The 20,430-nt window shown below is 39.5% G+C and overlaps 1 protein-coding gene across 9 annotated transcripts in view; it reads right to left on the bottom strand.

The window, feature by feature from the left end:
• The window catches only part of BBX (BBX high mobility group box domain containing), a 282,218-nt gene that overhangs the window by 39,513 nt on the left and 222,275 nt on the right, over window positions 1-20,430 (bottom strand). For all 9 annotated transcript variants that reach the window (XM_027104049.1, XM_027104073.1, XM_027104053.1 and 6 more), the window contains one exon: window positions 12,799-12,879. In XM_027104049.1, the coding sequence (XP_026959850.1) occupies window positions 12,799-12,879 (81 nt within the window). The remainder of the gene's footprint in view (window positions 1-12,798; window positions 12,880-20,430) is intronic.

Genomic DNA, 20,430 nt, shown 5'->3' with positions numbered 1-20,430 from the left:
CACTAGTCATGCTTTACTTCCTTGTTTCAGGCTCTTAAAGTTTTTTCATAAATAGAGCATGTTAATTCTAAATTATAAGAAAAACAATTACATGGCTGGAAGTTAAACTATAAAAATAAAACTAATAACTACAATTCTCACTAACCAAACCCCCAAATAAACACAAATCAAATTCTCAGAGTTGGTGTCACTCTAGACTTACCTAATTATCTTATCTAATGTTATCTAATTTAACATTCTTCCTAATGTAGCAACTCATTTTATTATAAAAGTCCTGAGAGTTATACAACTTTTTGCACAAAGACAGTGACCATATTAGAGGGCAATGCTGTTTGAAATTTTTAAAATATTGAGCAAAAATCTATAAATCCTATCAGTCCTGGTTGTTCCCTGAAGTCACTTAAATTAATCCACTCCTTCTCTCATGTGACAGACTTTTAAATCCTAGAAGATAGACTTTATGTTTCTGTGAGTCTCTTTTCCTGGAACAACTGCTCATTATATGTAAAGGCTTCCCAACCTTTCAAAAGTTGGGTCCCTCTTATCCAGATGCAGTATGGTTGTCCTGAAGTAAGAATGGACTTTATTGAAATAAGCTGGGTTTCTGTGCAAGCACCATACTTGCTTGCCTAAGGCCACACAGTGAGCTAGGCAGGTAGCTTATACCTGAACCCATATGAGGATATAAAGGCTGAGAAATCGTAACAGTACATCATCCTCCGCTGGGTTGTTGCCAGGCAAAAGTAAACAAATGTGTGCAAATAAAACTCATAAATGACATAAAGCTTATAAGGGCTGGAAAACAATGATGTTTCAATTTAGCAGTATTTTAGATTAAGTTCCTAGCCTTCCTGTAATACTCTAGATGAAAAGTGGAGCTATTTGTCAGTTGATAAGGACACTAATCTTCTAATGAGAACCAAAGATGAACTTGCCCCACTGTTTTTATTTTTAATTCATTTTTACTGGAGTATAGTTGCTTTACAATGTTGGGTTAGTTTCTGCTGTACAGCAAAGTGAATCAGCTATACATATACATATATCCTCTCTTTTTTGGATTCCTTCCCATTTAAGTCACCCCAGAGCATTGAGTAGAGTTCCCCGTGCTATACAGTAGGTTCTCATTAGTTACCTATTTTATACATAGTAGTGTATATATGTCAATCCCAGTCTCCCAATTCATCCCACCTCCCCTCCTCCTTGGTATCCATACATTTGTTCTCTATGTCTGTGTCTCTATTTCTGCTTTGCAAATAAGATCATCTATACCATTTTTCTAGATTCCACATATATGCGTTAATATATGATATCCTACCTGTTTTTAAAAAAACAGGTCAAAACTTCTGGCTTGTATTGGGCTTGTGGTCAATTAAAATCCTGGATTACCCACATACTATACTGGGAAGCTTGGTCTCTCCCATTCTGTATCTTTATACTTTTTGTAACTAGATGCAAGAGTTTCCTTTTTTCCTTACAAAGTATATCTTTTCAAAATTTGAGTTAAATTACCTTCCAGCTTTGTGTTATAGACACATTTGATAAAGTTGCTTTTTACGTCTTTGTCTAAATCTTTGGTAATAAAGTTGAGTAGGTCATGGCCAAGGACAGAGCGTTCTGGCAAACCTCTAGAGCCCTTTCATCAGGTTGATTTGAACATTAATAAGCTCCAGCAATCTAAGAATGTTTAATAATCCAGTCTAAACTCCCCCCATTTGGTTTACAAGGACATCATAAGATGTCTGTCAGAAGTTTTGCTGAAATCTGGGTACAGTATGCCATTAGCATTCTCTTAGCCTATTTTATAAGCATACAAAATAAAAAATGAGGATGGCTTGTGCACCAGTCAGGGTGTAACTACGCAAACAGAAACAACTTAAAGCATATCTAGCGAAGGGAATTTAATGCAGGGAATAAATTAATTACACAGGGATACCAGAACAGGAGGTCGTGAGGTAACCCAGGGATTAGCAACAGCAGGAAGGCACAGTAGGGACAAATGGCGGAAGGAGCGTTACGAAGCCCAGGGGCTAGGTCCCTGGTGGAAGATAGACCTGTGGTGGGCCAATCTGGAGGGAGCTGGATACATGGACGAGATGATGCCTTTGCTTACTCCCACCCCCTCCTCACCCCTTCCTTACACATCCCAGCCTCTCTCTTCCTCCCATCCCCTAATCTTCTGCCAGTGTCTCCCACTGGCTGAACCCAGCTAGAAATCAGGGGACACAGGAACCCAGGAAAGGCAGTCTGCAGCCACCTGGGATATAAGCCAGCATACAGGGTACAGGGATTCTGGGGAAGCACATTAGACAATAACTTTGGGGGGTGGGGGGAGACTTCAATAATTCCCAGTTTTCATCTTCTTTTCTATGAGTTCAAACATGATTAAAAATAATTTTCAAAAGTTTCTAGGAGGGCTTCCCTGGTGGGGCAGTGGTTGAGAGTCCGCCTGCCGATTCAGGGGACCACGGGTTCGTGCCCCGGTCCGGAAAGATCCCACATGCCACGGAGCGGCTGGGCCCGTGAGCCATGGCCGCTGAGCCTGTGCATCCGGAGCCTGTGCTCCGCAACGGGAGAGGCCACAACGGTGAGAGGCCCACATACCGCAAAAAAAAAAAAAAAAAAAAAGTGTCTAGGAATTAATAGTCTGTATTTTTCACATGACATAAACAGAGCCCAGGAACAGCTATGGATGTAGTAACTCTTAGAAGATGCCATCACTCTGAGATGTGAACAAATTTTATATTGAGAGGCAGTTTCAAAAGGCAGGGATTCTAGAGAGATTGTCTATGACAACAGACTGACTCTGCCATCAATTAAGCTCCTTTTCTCTAAACCGTTCTGTGCCTGTTTCTCAATCTACAGAATGTGGATGTTAACATAGTACTTGCCTTAGGAATACTGTGAGGTTCAATGAATTGCACATGTATAGTACTTAAAATAGTGTCTAGCACAGAGCAAGAATAATGTATTGTGACAACCATCCCTTTGGGGCTTAATGTCATGTAGGATAAATGCTGGCTATTATTAGTAGTAGTAATATTCGTACTGTCTCATTAACAGCACATCATAGCCCTGGTAGACTAACTGCTTTGCTCCAGTTCTTCATTCTAGGGTTGAATGATTCTATATCCGCGGGGAAAACCATATACAACAAAATTAGATTCAGAAAGATCTTAAATCAATTATCTTTCAAGAAGCAACTCTTATTAAAGATATAATCAAGCTCAGTTCTACTTTTGGGTACAAGCATTATCTACCCACATCTACTTTTGGGTCCATATATCAACACTTTAGTGGGACCTAGGAAAGCACACACAAACTACATTATGTACATATGCACGGAGTGCACATAGAGAAGCACACAGTGGACACAAAAGAACATAAATCAATGTGAACTCAAGTGAATAAAACTGCACTGTGGGAAGCACAGAATTAATGTCTGTTATTAATTGGCCAACTTGCCCTTTGTAGAGAGAGGGTTGGTTGTTAATCAGGCCTTGAAACAGAACATGCTTTAGTAAATGACAATTTATTATTCTGTTATTATTTTAAATTGAACAATAACCTTCTTTAAAAGTGAGAATGGGGGCTTCCCTGGTGGCGCAGTGGTTGAGAGTCCGCCTGCCGATTCAGGGGACATGGGTTCGTGCCCCGGTCCCGGAAGATTCCACATGCCGTGGAGCGGCTGGGCCCGTGAGCCATGGCCGCTGAGACTGCGCGTCCGGAGCCTGTGCCCCGCAAAAGGAGAGGCCACAACCGTGAGAGGCCCGCGTACCAAAAAAAAAAAAAAAAAAAAAAAAAGTGAGAATGGAAAATCATGTGCAGGACACCTTCTGGATGGAATTCCCATGGCTGTATTCAAAGAAGTTAAAATGTTAATGTTTTCAATCAAATGCTGGGCATAAATATTTGATATATATCGTTTATTTCCTCAGGAACTACTCTATTTTTTTTTTTTTTCCTGCGGTACGCGGGCCTCTCACTGCTGTGGCCTCTCCCGTTGCGGAGCACAGGCTCCGGACGCGCAGGCTCAGCGGCCATGGCCCACGGGCCCAGCCGCTCCGCGGCATGTGGGATCCTCCCGGACCGGGGCACGAATCCGTGTCCCCTGCATCGGCAGGCGGACTCTCAACCACGGCGCCACCAGGGAAGCCCCTATTTGTAATAACTGTAACTTCCGGGGGCAGGGGCACAAAATGTATCCTGTTCACCTTTGTATTCTCCTCCAAGAATATCCTAGTAAAAAAATGAAGACATTCAACAGATAATTGTGTTGAATTGAACGGTTCATTAATTCCGAGGTAAATGATGAATCTAAAATGCATTCTGATTAATACCAGGAAAGAGTTAACCAGTCTATAAAAAACAATGCTAATTATGACCATGCTGCTGTTTGGCCTAGACCAGTGATCACACTGTCCTTAGTTACGGTTCCCAGGAGCACCAGTGAAAATTAATCACCAATATTTTAACTTTACCTCTGACAACCGAAACCACACAGAAGTTTTTTTACTGTTTCGCGTAGTCAGAGTGGCCTGATAGTGATGTGCTAGAAGAAATGTAACTCATTCCCAAAAGAAAAACAAAAATCATTATGTTGAAACCCAGATCCTTTGGATGTACACATGGGACAGACATATAAAAAACTATCCTCTTCAAATTGGTTGCAAAGGAAAAAAAAAATCAATAAAGATACTGAAGGGATGAGATAAAATGGAGGGATTATTTTTCCTGTCCCTGAGTTCAGGGAGGCTGTCATTTTCAGTTCGGGTATGACCACACCTTAGGTTCAGGGTTTGTTATTGGGTAGTGGCTTTAAACACACAATAAATCTGTGCGGCACCAAGCTTTTACCTCCTTAAAGACATTTAAAAATGTATTCCTTTCTACAAATGTTAAGATACTGATTCATTTCTTTAATGTGTCCTGATTTAAAAGACTGAGTGAAATGGCCAGTGAAAAATAATTAATCGTGCACTAGATGAGAAGTAATACCACAGAAGAAGATGCTCTTAACTGGTACAAAGAAATGGGTAAGTAGTTCCAAATGTACCATATTATTTCACTCTTAATTATATTTTGTCTTTCATTGTCTGTTATAAAGGAGCCAGCTAGATTAAAAACAAGGCAGTATGGAAACAGACCCACTGACACTAATCAAGAAGTTTCCATTTCTAAATTTCTGCTTTTTAGACAAAACAAATGTTTTGCAGCCAAGGTATATTTACAATCATTTTGTACTGGCTTATTATCTGCCATAACAGTGTAGACATAACCCTAGGATGGCATTTCGCGGTGTTTTTCCAAGATGTGCATGTCTCCCATAATTAAATAGAACCAGAATGTTTTTGCCATAAAAATATACTGGTTAATGGTTTCAGAGAATAAAGAATAGCATCACTGCTAGGATAATTCAATTTTCTTTATTATAAAAGATAACTGGTCACAGAACAGTGGTCTAAGTGTCTCTCAGTACTAAAATCTGTGCATATTAAGTAGTCTACTGTTTGGTTTGCTGAAACAATTAGGCCAGGTGAAATGGTGGTTTAAATGTTTATTCACTATTTCTTCAGAAACTATACCATTTCTGAAGACACTAGATGGGGTGGGGATAGCCTTTGCTCCAAAAGGCCATTTACTGAAGTCTCCCCGAAAGGTGTTGAAGGAAGTCATTAGGTGCATTCCTATACTTCAGTTCCTACAAAAGGAAGTTGGTGCAATTGGAAATAAAATGAAAAGTTTTAGAATAGGAGTTTTCTGAAAATGACTTGCAACTCAGCACAAAAAGGAAAGAAACATACCACTTTCAAACAAAAGGCCCCCTCTAATATATCATTAAGTGTTAGAATTCAATTTTACGATAAGAGTGCAGGTGAAGCTGAGAACTTGGGAACTACGTGTTGAGGTTCTAGGCTTCAGGGGGTTACAGCAGGGTGAAAGGATAATGCACATCAATGATATGAGGACACAACAGAACACCTGAATGGAGTCATACCTCAATCAAATACCACCTATAATTGGTAGTGGGGGGGGTGGGATTTCCTACTTTTTCCAATATAGTATAGAATTTCTGTAATTTTAACATAACTCATCTTTTCTTAAAGTGAGCCATAATTTTCCATAAGATTTAATTTTTATAGGTACTAGAATAAATTCATCTTTACCTACCCATTTGACTATAATTATAAGGGTTTTTTGCAAATTAGAACGCAAGGAAAAACTAGGGTGTTGAGGTCTCTGCAAATGTCTTCATCCCTTTTTTAATAAATAGGGTTAATGACAACTTTTCCAATTCCCTTGGACCCACCGTATCTACAATCTTGCTTTTTATACATATGAAGAGTATGTCTAGAGAGATCCAGCATTCTCTTTCTTCAACTTCACCGTAACAGATTATCAGTTTTACGAATTGAGATAAAGAAGAAAAGTACAACGTAGACAAATCCAGCAATCCTGGGGTGACCGTGTTTTACCTTTCTTTCTTCTGTGCTCAGAGAAACATGGGTTTCTGCTTTCCAAACTCAACTGTTTACCTAGCTGGCAATCCCCTCGTGTTGACTCTTTCAGTACTGGATTTCTTCAGTTATCCCTTCCCCTTCAGCATCTTTCATCTCTGCTTTTCTACTTGTGGGGCCCCCTCTCGGTTCACAAACATCCAGGTTACCTGAGGTTGGGCTCCAAGATCAGGGTAAACTGAAAGCCGTTCTTTCCCCACCCTCAGGTTCAGAGCTGGAGTTGTCTCGGACTCCCCTTTGCTTTACCTCTCACATTGACTCGATCACCAAATCCACCTGAATCCCCTGCAGTCTCCCATGCCCACTGCCAGCTCCCCCGATGCTGGTTCTCGTCTTCCCACACCCAGACGTCCACAGAGGCTTTCCGCTCTGTTCTACACAGCTGCCAAGTGAGGCTCTCCAAGCGCTGCTCTCACCACTGCACACCCCTGCTCCAAATTTTCAACCGCCCTTCGTTATTTTCAAGTACAAATTTCTCTGCTTTACACTAAACACCCTCCCAATTCTGACTTGCAGCTACACTCTACCTTCACCTTCCATATACCTCCTAGCACAGCCCTCCCCTCTGCCCAGCTGATTTACTTGTCATCTACCTATTTCATGTTTGCCTGCCTTTATCTCTTTGCTCTATCTCCCCCATCTCTCCATTTAATTATGCATAAATCACAGTCTCTACTGTGTTTGGATGGTTAGGTATAAAGGGGTGGGGACAAGTGTAAATGGATGTTGGCAATGACTGTTGGACACAGAGTCGGGGCTCAGTAGGGAAAGGAGAGGACGGTGACATTTGTACAGCAAACACCTCTAAGGGGGCAGCCAATTTATCAGCTCCGACCAATTGTTCTCATGCAGAAAGGCTGGTCCAGCGTCTCCAGATCCTCTACATTCTCAAGAGAGGTCAGAGTACGCATTTATTTGAAATCTATAATTTTAAAATATTAGCCACTAATTCAAATGTAAGATATAATGCAGGTCAACAAATTGTGGGCCAAAGAAAGCATCTCTTAACAAAATTGGATGTGGCCCAAAGGATGCTAGTTTCAACCTCTGTTCCTCAACAACTCCTTCATCAAGAACCATCTTTCTTCACGTTCTCTCCCCTGTGCTGGGTCCCCAGAGCACTCCAGTTGATATTAATTTCTCCATTTCCTGGTTTTACACGTTCACTTTGGTATCACTCAAGTTGAACTTCCTCCTTTCATTGCATGCTTTCCTGTGAAACCACTTGCACCATTAATTTATTTCTTATCCCTTAACTTTTTATATTTTACCTCTTTGCAACTGGAGAATAAGTTCCTGGAGAACAGGAGGCATACACTGTAATTTCCTACAGTCCTCACCGTATCTTCCAAAGTATATTCACAAACAGGCACTCACTTATTTAAGGGTGTAGGATGTATCTTGGCAGTTTCAAAAGTAGAATCACTTTTAAAAAAGGAAATATCAGCTCCATTTCTCTGACAGCAGCCTTGAACAATCTGTCATTTTGTTCAGCCATACACGTGTGTAGGAGTAGGCTATCTTCCACAGAGACTTCTATAACATGCAAACTCCTATAACAAGTCACTTGCACAGTCTTTTCTATTCATCTAAAACAAGGTGACAGAATAGCACAGTGCTGAAGAGCCCAGGCTGTGGAGAGACTGACTGGGTTTCTACGGAGGCTCTAATATTTCCTGTTCACATGACCTCAGGCAAGTCAAAAAACCTCTCTGTCCTTTTGTTTCTTACTGTGGAAAAGAGGAATGATAATAGTACTTACCTCAAAGGACAGATGTGAGAATTCAATGAGTACATATAAAGTACCTAGAAAAGTGCCTAGCACACAGTAGATAATAAATGTCGGTCATTATTATCTTACGTTAGATAATAAAACTTACTTGCAGATAAAAAAATTAGCAGTAAAACAAATAGTAATATTTTTAGGCTTATGCTCCAGCCTTTCATGGCACACCAAACACCAAAACTGGATCTCGAGGTAAGGTCTTCCTATACCACTGATCTCAGAAGAAGGCTCACAGGTTATCTCAATGTACACCCATATGCAGGTAGCTTGAACAACCTCGCTGTTAATAGCACGGAGTAGGCCCTCAGAAACTACTGTTTGTTAGAATAAATGAATAAACTGCTCCACTTGCTGTACTAGGCAATATTAGTAACAGGTATCTTTAAGTGTAGAATTTTCTTTACTAAAATGTACAGATAAAGATGTTTCTGTGTGCTCTCCAACTATAGTAATTATAATACACAATGATCTCCAGGAGGATGCTTTGCTATTCTTTATGTGACCTGACCTAATTAATTTCAAAAGGAAAGGAAACACAATACATTATAGTACTTGTGCCAATTAACTGATTAACTGAATAGTATGAATCTCATGGAGGTTCAAACATAAAGGACTGTATTTTTTACAATTCCCTGACCTCAGCAGCACCATGCCAAATCTCCCTTCCTAGCTGGAGTAGATTCCTGAAAAATACCTGGAATGGATTCCAGAATTTTCAGGTCACTTTCGGCTATTAAAAATCCACCCAATTTAAAATGCCAATCAAATGCCTGAGGCAGACCCTTCCACCAGAGCATCTCCTGGCTTGGGGTGCTGGGAAATGGGGAGCGCTCCTTGCAATGCCCAAACTGAGACTGCAGGCCAATCTAAGTCTCCTTCTATCTGCCGCCAGCCTCCTCCAATTTTCTTTTTGCCTGCTGAAGTGGGTGTAGGGCACAGCAATAAATACATGCCTACAATATTTCTTGCTTCTCTCCAAGAGAAGAGTTTTCTTGCAAGCAACAAACCCTGTCTTTGGGAAGGCTCTTCATTCACTCCTTCTCCCATGTCCACCCACCAGAATGGAGCTGGGAAGGGTGAATGGTTAGTTCTGGGGCTGGTTCCTGGACCTTCCTTCATAAGACATATAGCCTCTGGTTGAGAGGACAGAGGAAGGAATGGTGCAGGTAAAACCAACTGTGCATGGTTATGTCTTTGTCTTTTCCTGCTAACTCCCATAAGACTGAATGACCTTGACAGAGATACCAAGGACAGAGACAACTTACAAAATATCTAACAGGCAGGGGTGCTAAGCAATCAGAAGGGATGTGGTCTCAGGGGTAGAACAGGGTGCTGCAGGCCCCTTGCTGTGCTGTCCAGTCGCTAGAAGGATAGGGGAGAGCTGGGATGCTGGCAGAGTTACTGCAAAGGTACTCAAGGGGTAGGGTCCCAGTCTTCTTACCAACAATAGGAAGTATTCTGTATTTTAGTACCGGGACAGCTGTCCTGGTGCAAACAAGCTGAACATCACTCCTGTTTGTGGGAGTTCCTCAGAGTGTCCTCAAGTGAGAGATGGGATGGTCCCAGGCCTGCCCTCTCCCCACGACCATTCCGTGGCCTCTTGCCTGATCAAGCTGAACTACTTTCTACTTGTTCACTTGGCCCCTGGAAAACTCATGCATCTTTGCAATGCCAAGACAGTGCGTCAGGCTATGCTAAGTCTCTCCCTGCTGCTGACTTCCTCCAGTTCTCTTTTGGCCTGGTCAGAGAGGTGAAGGGCACCGCAGTAAATCAACGTCTAAAACATTGCTTGCTTCTCGCCAAAACATGAGAAGACACTTCTGGTAGTACGACCCCTACTCTTTAACAGGGGTTCTCTCAGAGCTGTCTTCACTCTGCTTGACAGAGGCCAGGCGTGAAGAAGGGAAAGCACTGCCTGCTTTCCTCCACAGGACAAGGAGAAAAGCCACAATATTCCAGATGACTGTCAATCCCATGATAGCCCCACCCATGGGGTTAGGGTGGGGAAACCCTTGGAGTGGTAAAGGGATGACAGCTGGATAAGGCTGTCTCTTTATAAATCCCAAGAGAAGAATCTAGCCCAAACTGAAGGTAGCTTGTTGATGGCTTTCCCTTTAGAATGTGTAAATTTAAAGCTGTCCCTTAGGATATCAGACAATGGCATCAATTCTGGGCCACAGGAAAAATCCTCCTCAATATCCTATCATACTTATTTAAAGAGGTACCCCAAATAATTAAATATTATACTCTGTTCAAGAAAAAATGAACATCAAATACACAACGAATAAAAAATAACTGAGGAAGCATATTTCTACTGGTGATTATTTAGAGATGCTGATTAATCCATTGTGCACATATTTATGTTTAATTATAAACTGGGAAGGCTTTAGGATGTTATTCTAAAACACACTCTATTAGCGTTATGGCATCATATTCATGTGGTGCGAATAATAATGTGAGGAGATTTTCTTGGTAAATTATTTTTTACCAACCCTGTTCCATCAAAAGCATATTATTTTTACTTGGATGTTATAAGAAACTAAGTCTGAGTATAAGCTGATTTGCTATAATTGGAATAGGCTTATTGCAGTCATTTTACCCCTTTAAATTATGATACCAACATTGAAACATCTGTTAAACCATAGCATCTGTTTTATATTTGGGATGCATCCTTACAAATTTGAAGAGTGTTCTTTTTAATGAGCTCTGATTTAATGGGGAATCCATTTTTTTGTGACTGTTATGCCAAAGAAAGAAAACGAGAAGACAGATTCACTGCTCTAGCACCCCGCCCACGGCAAAGCACCTCTAAGGTCCATACATTTCTAATACAAAACTATTTAATAAACAAATATTCACACTGAAAGCTAGTGTGTTTTATAAATCAGTGTTGTTTAATATTTAAAAGACCATATGGATATGTCTGTATATATGTACATACCCCACCCCCCTGGAAAGGCAGAAAGGGCCATATTCATCTTATTTAAGAAAAATAATCACTTCTTTCAAGTAAATTATCTTGACAATCTGTATAGTCTTAAAGATACTGGACAAATTTATGGCCTCATAGTCTCCCTGTTTACTAAGACACGTTTACAACTCTAAAGGCAGACTCATTGCCAGATCTTTATTATTTTAGTTCTATCAGAAACAGTACTTTGCCACTGACTTACCCAATTCTTTTAAAAACTATTCCCTGGGGCATTCCTAATTTTTCTAGTCATTAGTAGCCCTCTACTTGAGTCTGAATTTCTCTTATACAAGAAGCATGTCAGCTTCATGTCAGACAAAAATGGATTAGTTTGTCCCACTATTTACATACTTTACTGTTTCAGGCCTTTTTATTTTTATATTCCTAATTTGGATCTGGCTGGCCTTTAAAAGCTTAATTTAAAGATATTTAGGGGGAATTCTCTGACGGTCCAGTGGTTAGGACTCAGCACTTTCACTGCTGGGGCCCGGGTTCGATCCCTGGTTGAGGAACTAAGATCCCGCAAGCCACGAGGTGCGGCCAAAAAAATAAAATAAAACTTAAAAAAAAATAAAGATATTTAAAACTGCTAAATTTTTATGATACAAGCTACCATAAAATTTAGAAAATGACAGGTTGTCCCATTAAGTTCAATAAACTCAAATAATTTATAAAAGAACCATATCACAAAAAAACTCAGAAGGAACTCATTGGAAGGAAGACAGAAAAAAAGAGAGAAAAGGAAGTTTAATATAGAGATTTTGGGTCATTCATTTTGTACCTCCTAATTTGCCTCACCAAAAGAGAAAACTGCTACAACAGTGTCCAGGCGCTAAAGCCATTTCTTGCACAAGTCCCCATAGGGCAGATCGGTCCAGCTTGGCAGAGGAAGCCTTGTTGCCACCCATCCCAGCAATGACCACTCCCGGCATCTTCTCCCCCCCACCATCCCCCGCCAAGTGAGGGCTCTGTTCTTCTTAGGCTTTACAAAAGCATCTTTTCTACTTTGCCAAAGGAGTAGTAGCATTTTACACCCACATCACATCAAACGTACAACTGACAGATGCTATAAAACCAGACTTTAGAACACATCCTTTGAGTTCTTCACTGAAAACAACCCCCAAATTAAAACATCAACCACCTAGCTTAATGGTAGCGCTTTCTAGGGATTTATAGCTATCACAAGAGAATCAGAGAAGAGGAAAATGACGTAGGCCATTCTTCTCGGTTTAGGATGTACTTACTTAACCAATCTGAGAGAGACAAAAACTGACCTTATTTTAAAATACTACCTGTGAAAAAGATTTTGCAATTTCCCCGGGTAACCTTTTTCAATGCTTAATGACTTTTCGTAGCAAAAGTCCACTTCCTTAAATTAAAGGTTAACCCTCTCATTGTTGAAAATTAGATACAACACACTTTATGGTCACAGGTGAGATGGTACCGTTTAGGGAACACAGTTACGATTAACTTTTTTGTGACTTCGACCACTGCAGATCTTATCACAACATATTCTTAGAACTTGCCTCTGCCAGTTGAAAGAGTGCAGACTTCCCACAGCGTTTTACAGGTTCAGCACTGCCCAACTGTGAAGTGTTCGAAGAAATCTATATTGAAAACAATTCACATAAGGAATATTAATTGTGATATCAGAATTTTCACTCCCCATTCACATATATTCAGGAACTTTCCTTAGTTTAATGAGAACGTCATTGCTCCCAAGTACCAAATACGCTTGGGATTATAATTTTGAAACCAATTTTAGTAAATAGCCTCAAAAATAATAACAAAAAAACAGGAGTATGACTGATTCACCTTGTTATAAAGCAGAAACTAACACACCATTGTAAAGCAATTATACCCCAATAAAGATGTTAAAAAAAAAAAAAAAAAAAAACAGGAGTGGCTTGGGTGGCTGTTGGATGACAAGAGTATTATTATCTTGAGAATTCCAGGCCCTAAATTTAATAACTCTACCACCTTAAAACAAATTATGCATTTCCATTTCCATATAAATACCAACTCAGCAACTTGCCACATAGAAAAGAGATTTAATGTCATTTTATATTTACTAAAAAGCAATTAGTTAATTTTTTGTTGAAATATATTTGGAATCACTGTGAAAAGACAGCCAACAAGACAGTCAACAAATTTTGTTTTGAGAATCCAACATAAATGTGCTAGGCAATATGACAAGAGCTGGTGAAGCTAAAAGTTTTACATAAAACACTGGCACTGGCTCTGAGAGTATGCTCTAAAGTACACAAAGATTGACAGTCAAGACCACAAATCTCAAGAAGCCATACAGTTAAGAACTAAGTTGTAACACATCGACATACACACAACATGACACTGTGACTGCATCCTCTTCTGCAAATCTGGTGCAACAGCAGCCAGGCACTAATAACAATGAACAGCACTGTCCTTTCTCGTTTTTATATGAAAACTTAATTTTCAATTTCTAGCTTAACTCCATGAAGAATGGAGAAGGGCATACATTCTTAAAGATCTTTACAAAGTATTCTTCTCCTAGAGAACTTCTATCATCATTAGAGCAGCTAGCTATGGTCTAAGCTTTTAATATTCTTCGTGATTCTGAATTCTTTCTCAGTTTAAGACAGAGGTATTTCTCAGTTCAGTTTAGGAGGCAAACCTACCTTGTGTCTATACCTTACAGGTGACCCCAAGACCCCCAGGGAATTCTATGGAGCTGTCAGCCCCAGAAGAGACTGGCGACTTACTGCTAGAGAAAATTCTCCCTAGAACACCTGCTGAATAAGAGCCAAATATTTAATAAGCTACCTGGGCCACTCAGAAGGGACTAGTTTAAGAAAGTTTTAAGGAATTTTCCTTCCTGGGTACTATCATTTTTCAAAGAGTCCTTTCCTATTTATCCCAATCACTTACTTTTTCTTTAGAAGATCAACTTAGGGGCTGAATCATTTTGAAGATTTTCCTCTAGCTGAATTTCCTCTGATATATGCCATTTCTCCTTTTTTAGACAAGGTGAATTCAATTACTAAGCTTATCACTAGACTAAGAGAAATAAACACATTTAATATAATCACTGACTCTAGTGACTTGGGGGAAAGAAGTACTGAACATCAATGCCAGTCCCATGAACCAAGGTTGTATAATAGAAAGGACATGGCTTTTGTGTCAGACAAACATGCCTTCATTACTTCTTGCTGTGTGGACTTAAGCAAGTAATTAAGACCTCATCTTCACCTTCAACATAGAAACAATACCTGCCCCATATTAATTACTTCTGTGAAGATCAGATGTTATGTGAGTGAAGAGTTCGGCACAGTGCTCAGCCCACATTATGCTCTCAATATACATTACAATTATTAGTAACAAGGATTTATCATTGTTAACACTAATAAATAAACTCTTTTAGGACACTTCCAAACATTAGTTACAGACTAAAATTAGAACAGAATTAAAAATTGCAATGTCAGAGGAGAATTATTAAATTTAATAATCTATAAAATATTTAATTTGTCACATAATCATACGATACCCTCAAGAGAACAACAAGCTGGGTGATGCTCCCCTACACAGCCTGACACTGTTTTCTAGCTCTTCCACTGGCTCCCTCTGCTGTCGCTTTTGCTGCTGTAGGTTTATGTTCCCGACGCTGTGTGTGTGTGTGTGTGTGTGTGTGTGTGTGTGTGTGCACGCGCGCGCACTACCACGAAGCCTGTCAAATGCCTGCACGGCACACCCAGAGGCTCAGCGTCGAACTTCTGACCGCTCGGACGTATTACCTGCCAGCTGAGTTAATGCACAGCTGTTCGAGTCGAGGCTTGAGAATGGTTCCTTGCCTTGCAAAATAAACCCTCACCTAATGTTTAGTAAGAACTATTTTCCTCATCACTTATGGGAGGATTTTTACCTATTTGTAGGTACAGGGCAGTATTTTAAATGCTCAAGGTTGCTGGAAGCCTTATTTTCAAATAAGGGGGAGAGTCAACATATTTTAGCAGTCCAACGTTTCTAGAATCACCTAACAATAAAATTTTCATAGAACAACTTAGCGGTAAGATATAGTTTCTAAAAATGTCTTTTGGCTTCTTAATTGGGGGCAGGGGGTTGAATACATGTTAATGTCTGCAGCACTGGGCATAGCTGACCTTCCTTTTGAGAGTCTCCTCTGGATTTCCAATACTGCAGAGTCCTTGTTTTCCTCCTACCTCTCAGGCCACTCCTTGCTGTTCTTTGTTGGCTCTCCTTTCTATAGAGAGCATTTAAATGTTTCCCTCAGGGTTTTGTCTTAGGGCCCCCACTCTTTTTCTTTACACATTTTCTCTCAGTAATCTCATGTAATCTCTCAGTAATCTCTGATGGCTTCTAATATAAGCATAGCTTGTGTAATGCCAATTTGTTATATCATTGTTCATTTCCCTGTTTGTTTTTTTTTTTCTATTTAAGAGACATACACATCCTTTCAAGTAAGAATAATGCAGCTAATACATGTTTTTCAATGACAGGTCAGCTAGTGGTGGAAAGTGTGTGTTATGCTACCCTCCTGGGTAGGGGGCAGTAGTAGGTCATACTGTACAGTATGTTCATGGCTATGCTTTTTATTTTCCTCAAGTTGGATGGTGCTTGCTAATCTGTTAACTCCACTGTAGTCTCTCCTCTGCCTATTATGGAATGTTCTGATAAACAGGGTGGGTGTTAAAAGTATGTGATGTTCAGCAAAAGCGCCAAGAAAAATTATCACCCTGGGTGTTAAAACTGTTAATTTTATAGCTGACTGAGGTAGGGGCGCACACCAAGGAAAGAGGTGGTAAAGATCAAAAGCAAATTAGCTGGAAGGCTTTTGCAATTATGAGGGGTATCATAAACACTGTAGCCTGGGAGGAAATGACTAACAATTGTTGAGTGAATAAATGAATCAGAGAACAAATGAACAATATGAGATGATTGGTCTTCCTTACCTTAAAAGAAATATTAACACTTCCAATAAACCATGTAAGACTTTCACACTGATGAGCTGCAGTGTGAGTATATGGAGTCTGTGTTGAGTGTAATATTCCGTAACATTGGGCATTCCATCATGAAAATGAATGCTTTAAATGTGCACCTATTGCTTATATCCAATTGTGACGATACCTTGGTGAGATTACGGTTGTATTTATATTGGCAAAGTAAAAGCCTTCTAAGGAAAGTTTTAATGTTCAAATCTATCTGTCTAAATTGTCCAGATTAGCTCCCTGTCTTCAAAGTAAATACGCAATTTTTCAACGCAAAGATATACTCTAGGTGTAAGAGTCAGCCACACAGCAGAGAAGAGGATATGTGGACCAGGCAAGGCTTCCAGACTTGTTAAATAACGGAAGACAACAGCTCCCTTCTGGCATTACATTTGGTCATTAGTCTTCAGTAAACGAGATCTAAACAGTGACAGATGTGTCACTCTACCTGTAAACAACAAAAAATGCAGATAGGAAACTCACTTTGACAAACTTAATGGATCAGAGCCTGGAAACAGAGTGATGGCTCTTCAGAAGGGCCGAGTTGAATCTAGATGAATTATGAGCATCAGTACAGAATGGGAGACAGGCTGAAATGCGAGGAAAATAGGCTCTGCACTCTTTATTTCTTTCTAGATCTTGTAAAGCAGATGTATCTTTCTCCCTTTAAACATAAACATTTATGAGGAACCTACAAACAAAATGTTCTTTACTCAATTTCATGGTTCCATGCAGGTTACTTCAATGGGTTTGAAAACTATCAGATTTGGTTAAGAAGGAAAGATATCCTTCTCAGCTTGTGACACGGAGACCCAAGACATAAAAGAAAAAATATTTTCAACTTAAAGAAATGCCCAGGGCTTACTGTTTTTTTAAAAACTGCGTTTCTAGGATAATTGTATTACACGATAAATGACCAATAGCTAATGTCTTCCTAGAGTTATGAACACTTGTAAATGAAATTAATGCGAATGGTCTCTAAGAATTTTGCAAGCCTGATCTTAAAGTGATATTACAAAGCTAAACATTTTTAAAGAGTAAATTGTTTCCTAAATTATACAAACACCTACTTTTCTCTAAGTGCACATAATAGGACTGAGAACCCCTCTGAAAAGGGATGAGGGGTATAAAGTGGTCCACTGGGTAAATTTCTATTATCTGCCCATTCCTTCCTCACTGAACCCTTTCCCTGTAAGTTCCAAGAGATACCAGAAAGTGCCTTACCAATGCTGATTTAATAACCTGTGGTAAAAATTGCAAACCACAGAGCAGTGATCTCAAACTGCGGTTCCCTAATAGGAAACTTGTTGAAAGTGCAAATTCTCAGGCCCCACTGCAGACTTAATAAGAAACTTTGGGGGTGGGGTTCAGCAATCTGTGTTTGAAGAAGCCTTTGAGGTGACTCTGGTGTATTTTAAAGTTTGAGAATCTCTGCTATAGACTAATTAGAACAAGAATTTCAAGAGTCTTTGTGTTTTCTCAAAGGTGATGGGTGTTTTATGAAATAATTATAAGAGTTTTAGGGATACAATCACAGTAATTATAGGCTATTCTATTTCTACTGCAATAGATATGCTCATAGCAGATTGTAGTAGATAATTTTATTAGTTCATCTAGTTAGCTACTGTTTAGCTTTGAATAAACCAGCCCAGTACTGGGCTGACAATATGGTCAGATCATAACATGAAAGAGACTGAAACTTCTCTTGAGTCAGCTGAGGAAAGTGACTGGAGAGCACAGATATCCTTAGAGAACCATGTACTATACTTTTCTTGTATAATCACAAATAACATTTACAAATAAACAACTAAGTATGTAATAATTTAATTTGCTTAGGAATTGTAAGGGCTCTTAATTGTCAACCTATGCAAAATATAGCTGGGAAAAATAATATATGGAGTTGAGAAGGGGAACTGTATTTGATTCTAGGGCAGAACATTTTATTTTGGTTTCTCCATCATGCATGTCTTCCTCTGTTAATGATGCCAGAAACAACTCATAATAAGTTTTCAAATTAATTTTTTTAAAGCTTCCTCAAATCTTATAAGTGCACAGTCAAAAACCCTCAGAAGACAAGTGCCATTGAGGAGAGGAGTAACATCTGGAAATGTCTCCCTGCACAACTCCTAAGTAAGAAGAGGTTCTTCCCCAGAAAAAAACTTTCTTTTGGAGGAGTGAGTGTACTAAGCAGTAAGAACAAATTAATTTAAGAGAGGTATGGGATCTTACTCTCCAGAATCACAGGACAGTGGCTGTTACACTATCAAACTGGTTCCTCAGAGCTGCCCAGGGCTTTGAGGCACCTAATAAATCTGATGGTGATCTCACTTAAACAAGAACCACACTCTGAGTGGCAATACCTGTTAGAAATGCATCAGCTGAGGTATATCATACAAACATTTTTAATTAAATTGAAAACTCTTGGTAAATAGTGCATATGTAAATATCAGATGTGTCAAAGACGAGCCACTACGTTCTGATATTCATGCTACAGAGTGTAGAATTCAATCAAAAGGAATATATGGCAAATAACTTCTGTTTTGAAGGAGCTGTTTCTAAAAGGTTGGATGGGACTGCTCAGGTACCAACATTAAAAATAAATTTACAGTCATCACGTCAAAATTCTTTTTTACCTTTGAAAAAATTATTAGCATCAAGTAAAAGGATGTCAATGACTAGAGGAAAGCAAGGAAATATTAAACAAAACTACTGCCCACACAATGAAAAGAAAAGCCTGTTTATCATAATGAAAAATTATGATAAAATCTTAATTTATTCAGATTCATCAAGCAAATTGTTCTTTGTGAAATGATACCATTATATGATATTTTTGTTACCAGTTTTATAGAATAGCCCTCAACGAGTAAAGCAAATACTGTGGCAGAGAAGCCTAAGAGATAAACAGGCCAGAGGGTTGGATCAAGTCATGGTGGTTGACACAAGTGTCCAAAGAGGAAGCAGCATTTGTTTTCTTTTTTGATGTAAGCGCTAAAAGTAATTTTTTCTCATTTTCGAAGTAAGATGCTGGGTTTTCTCTTGCCAAAAGGATATCATTTTACATTTCATTTATGCAGCACTCTTTATGCAAATGAATCAAAGTGATTCAATACATCAATATTAAACAGAACAGTCTTGCTTGTCATTTTCTCTCAACCCTATAAAAAATTGCTTAGTTTATTATATGCATTTTTTGCGGTACGCAGGCCTCTCACTGTTGTGGCCTCTCCCGTTGCAGAGCACAGGCTCCGGACGCGCAGGCTCAGCGGCCATGGCTCACGGGCTTAGCCGCTCCGTGGCATGTGGGATCTTCCCGGACCGGGGCACGAACCCGTGTCCCCTGCATCGGCAGGCAGACTCTCAACCACTGCACCACCAGGGAAGCCCCTATTATATGCATTTTTGGTTGAAATTAATAAAAAGGAAAATGGGGAAAGACCTAAAGCAGATGGCATCTTATTTTTACAAAAGGGATATATTTTATTATTTGTCATATAGTGCTCATTAGAAATGAGCATACGGTTGAGGCCAGGGCTTCTGTGGCAAAATCAAGCATTATCAGATTTGCCTCTCATCATACCAACCAAGAAAATACTCTCTAGTGTGTACTCTCTCTCTCTGGCTGACAATCCGAAGAAATCTAAGATCCTGCATGAGCTGACCTGACCTAAGCCCAGGGTTAAACGCTAATAAAAATACTGGCTGAAGCTACATCACACCCAAAGCTAAGCACTGATGATCTAATAGGTCCTATTCACCCCTGCATTCACTGTGAGAGTTATTCATCAACTACAGCATCTAATTTCACTATTGGAAAAATTTAATAAATTGGAATGCTATGACCTTCACGTTGACAATTTTCCTAAGCTTTTAAAATAAGTTAAAAACAAGGCAAAATGAAATAAATGAATTACTGGAAAGTGTGTATTCTACGTGAACTCTTTAATGAATGCTTGTAAAATGGGTATAAATTCTGGAGCTGATCTGTGATTAGAGCAAAGGCAGCAAAAAGCAATAAGCAGCCTCCCATGTGTATTATGTTAGTAATGGCAAGAGGCATGCCTAAAGTTCTCTATATGTTATAAAATTCCATTCCAATACTTCCTGAGCTCAATAAGTTTTCTGAACCCAATGTGTGTGTGTGTGTGTGTGTGTGTGTGTGTGTGTGTGTGTGTGTGT

Source organism: Aethalodelphis obliquidens, unplaced genomic scaffold, assembly GCF_003676395.1.
Source record: "Aethalodelphis obliquidens isolate GAN/ISIS:26980383/991018 unplaced genomic scaffold, ASM367639v1 scaffold1, whole genome shotgun sequence".
NCBI classification, from domain to species: domain Eukaryota; kingdom Metazoa; phylum Chordata; class Mammalia; order Artiodactyla; family Delphinidae; genus Aethalodelphis; species Aethalodelphis obliquidens.
The sequence above is the reverse complement of the archived record's forward strand: the minus strand, read 5'-3'. Positions and strand labels throughout refer to the sequence as shown.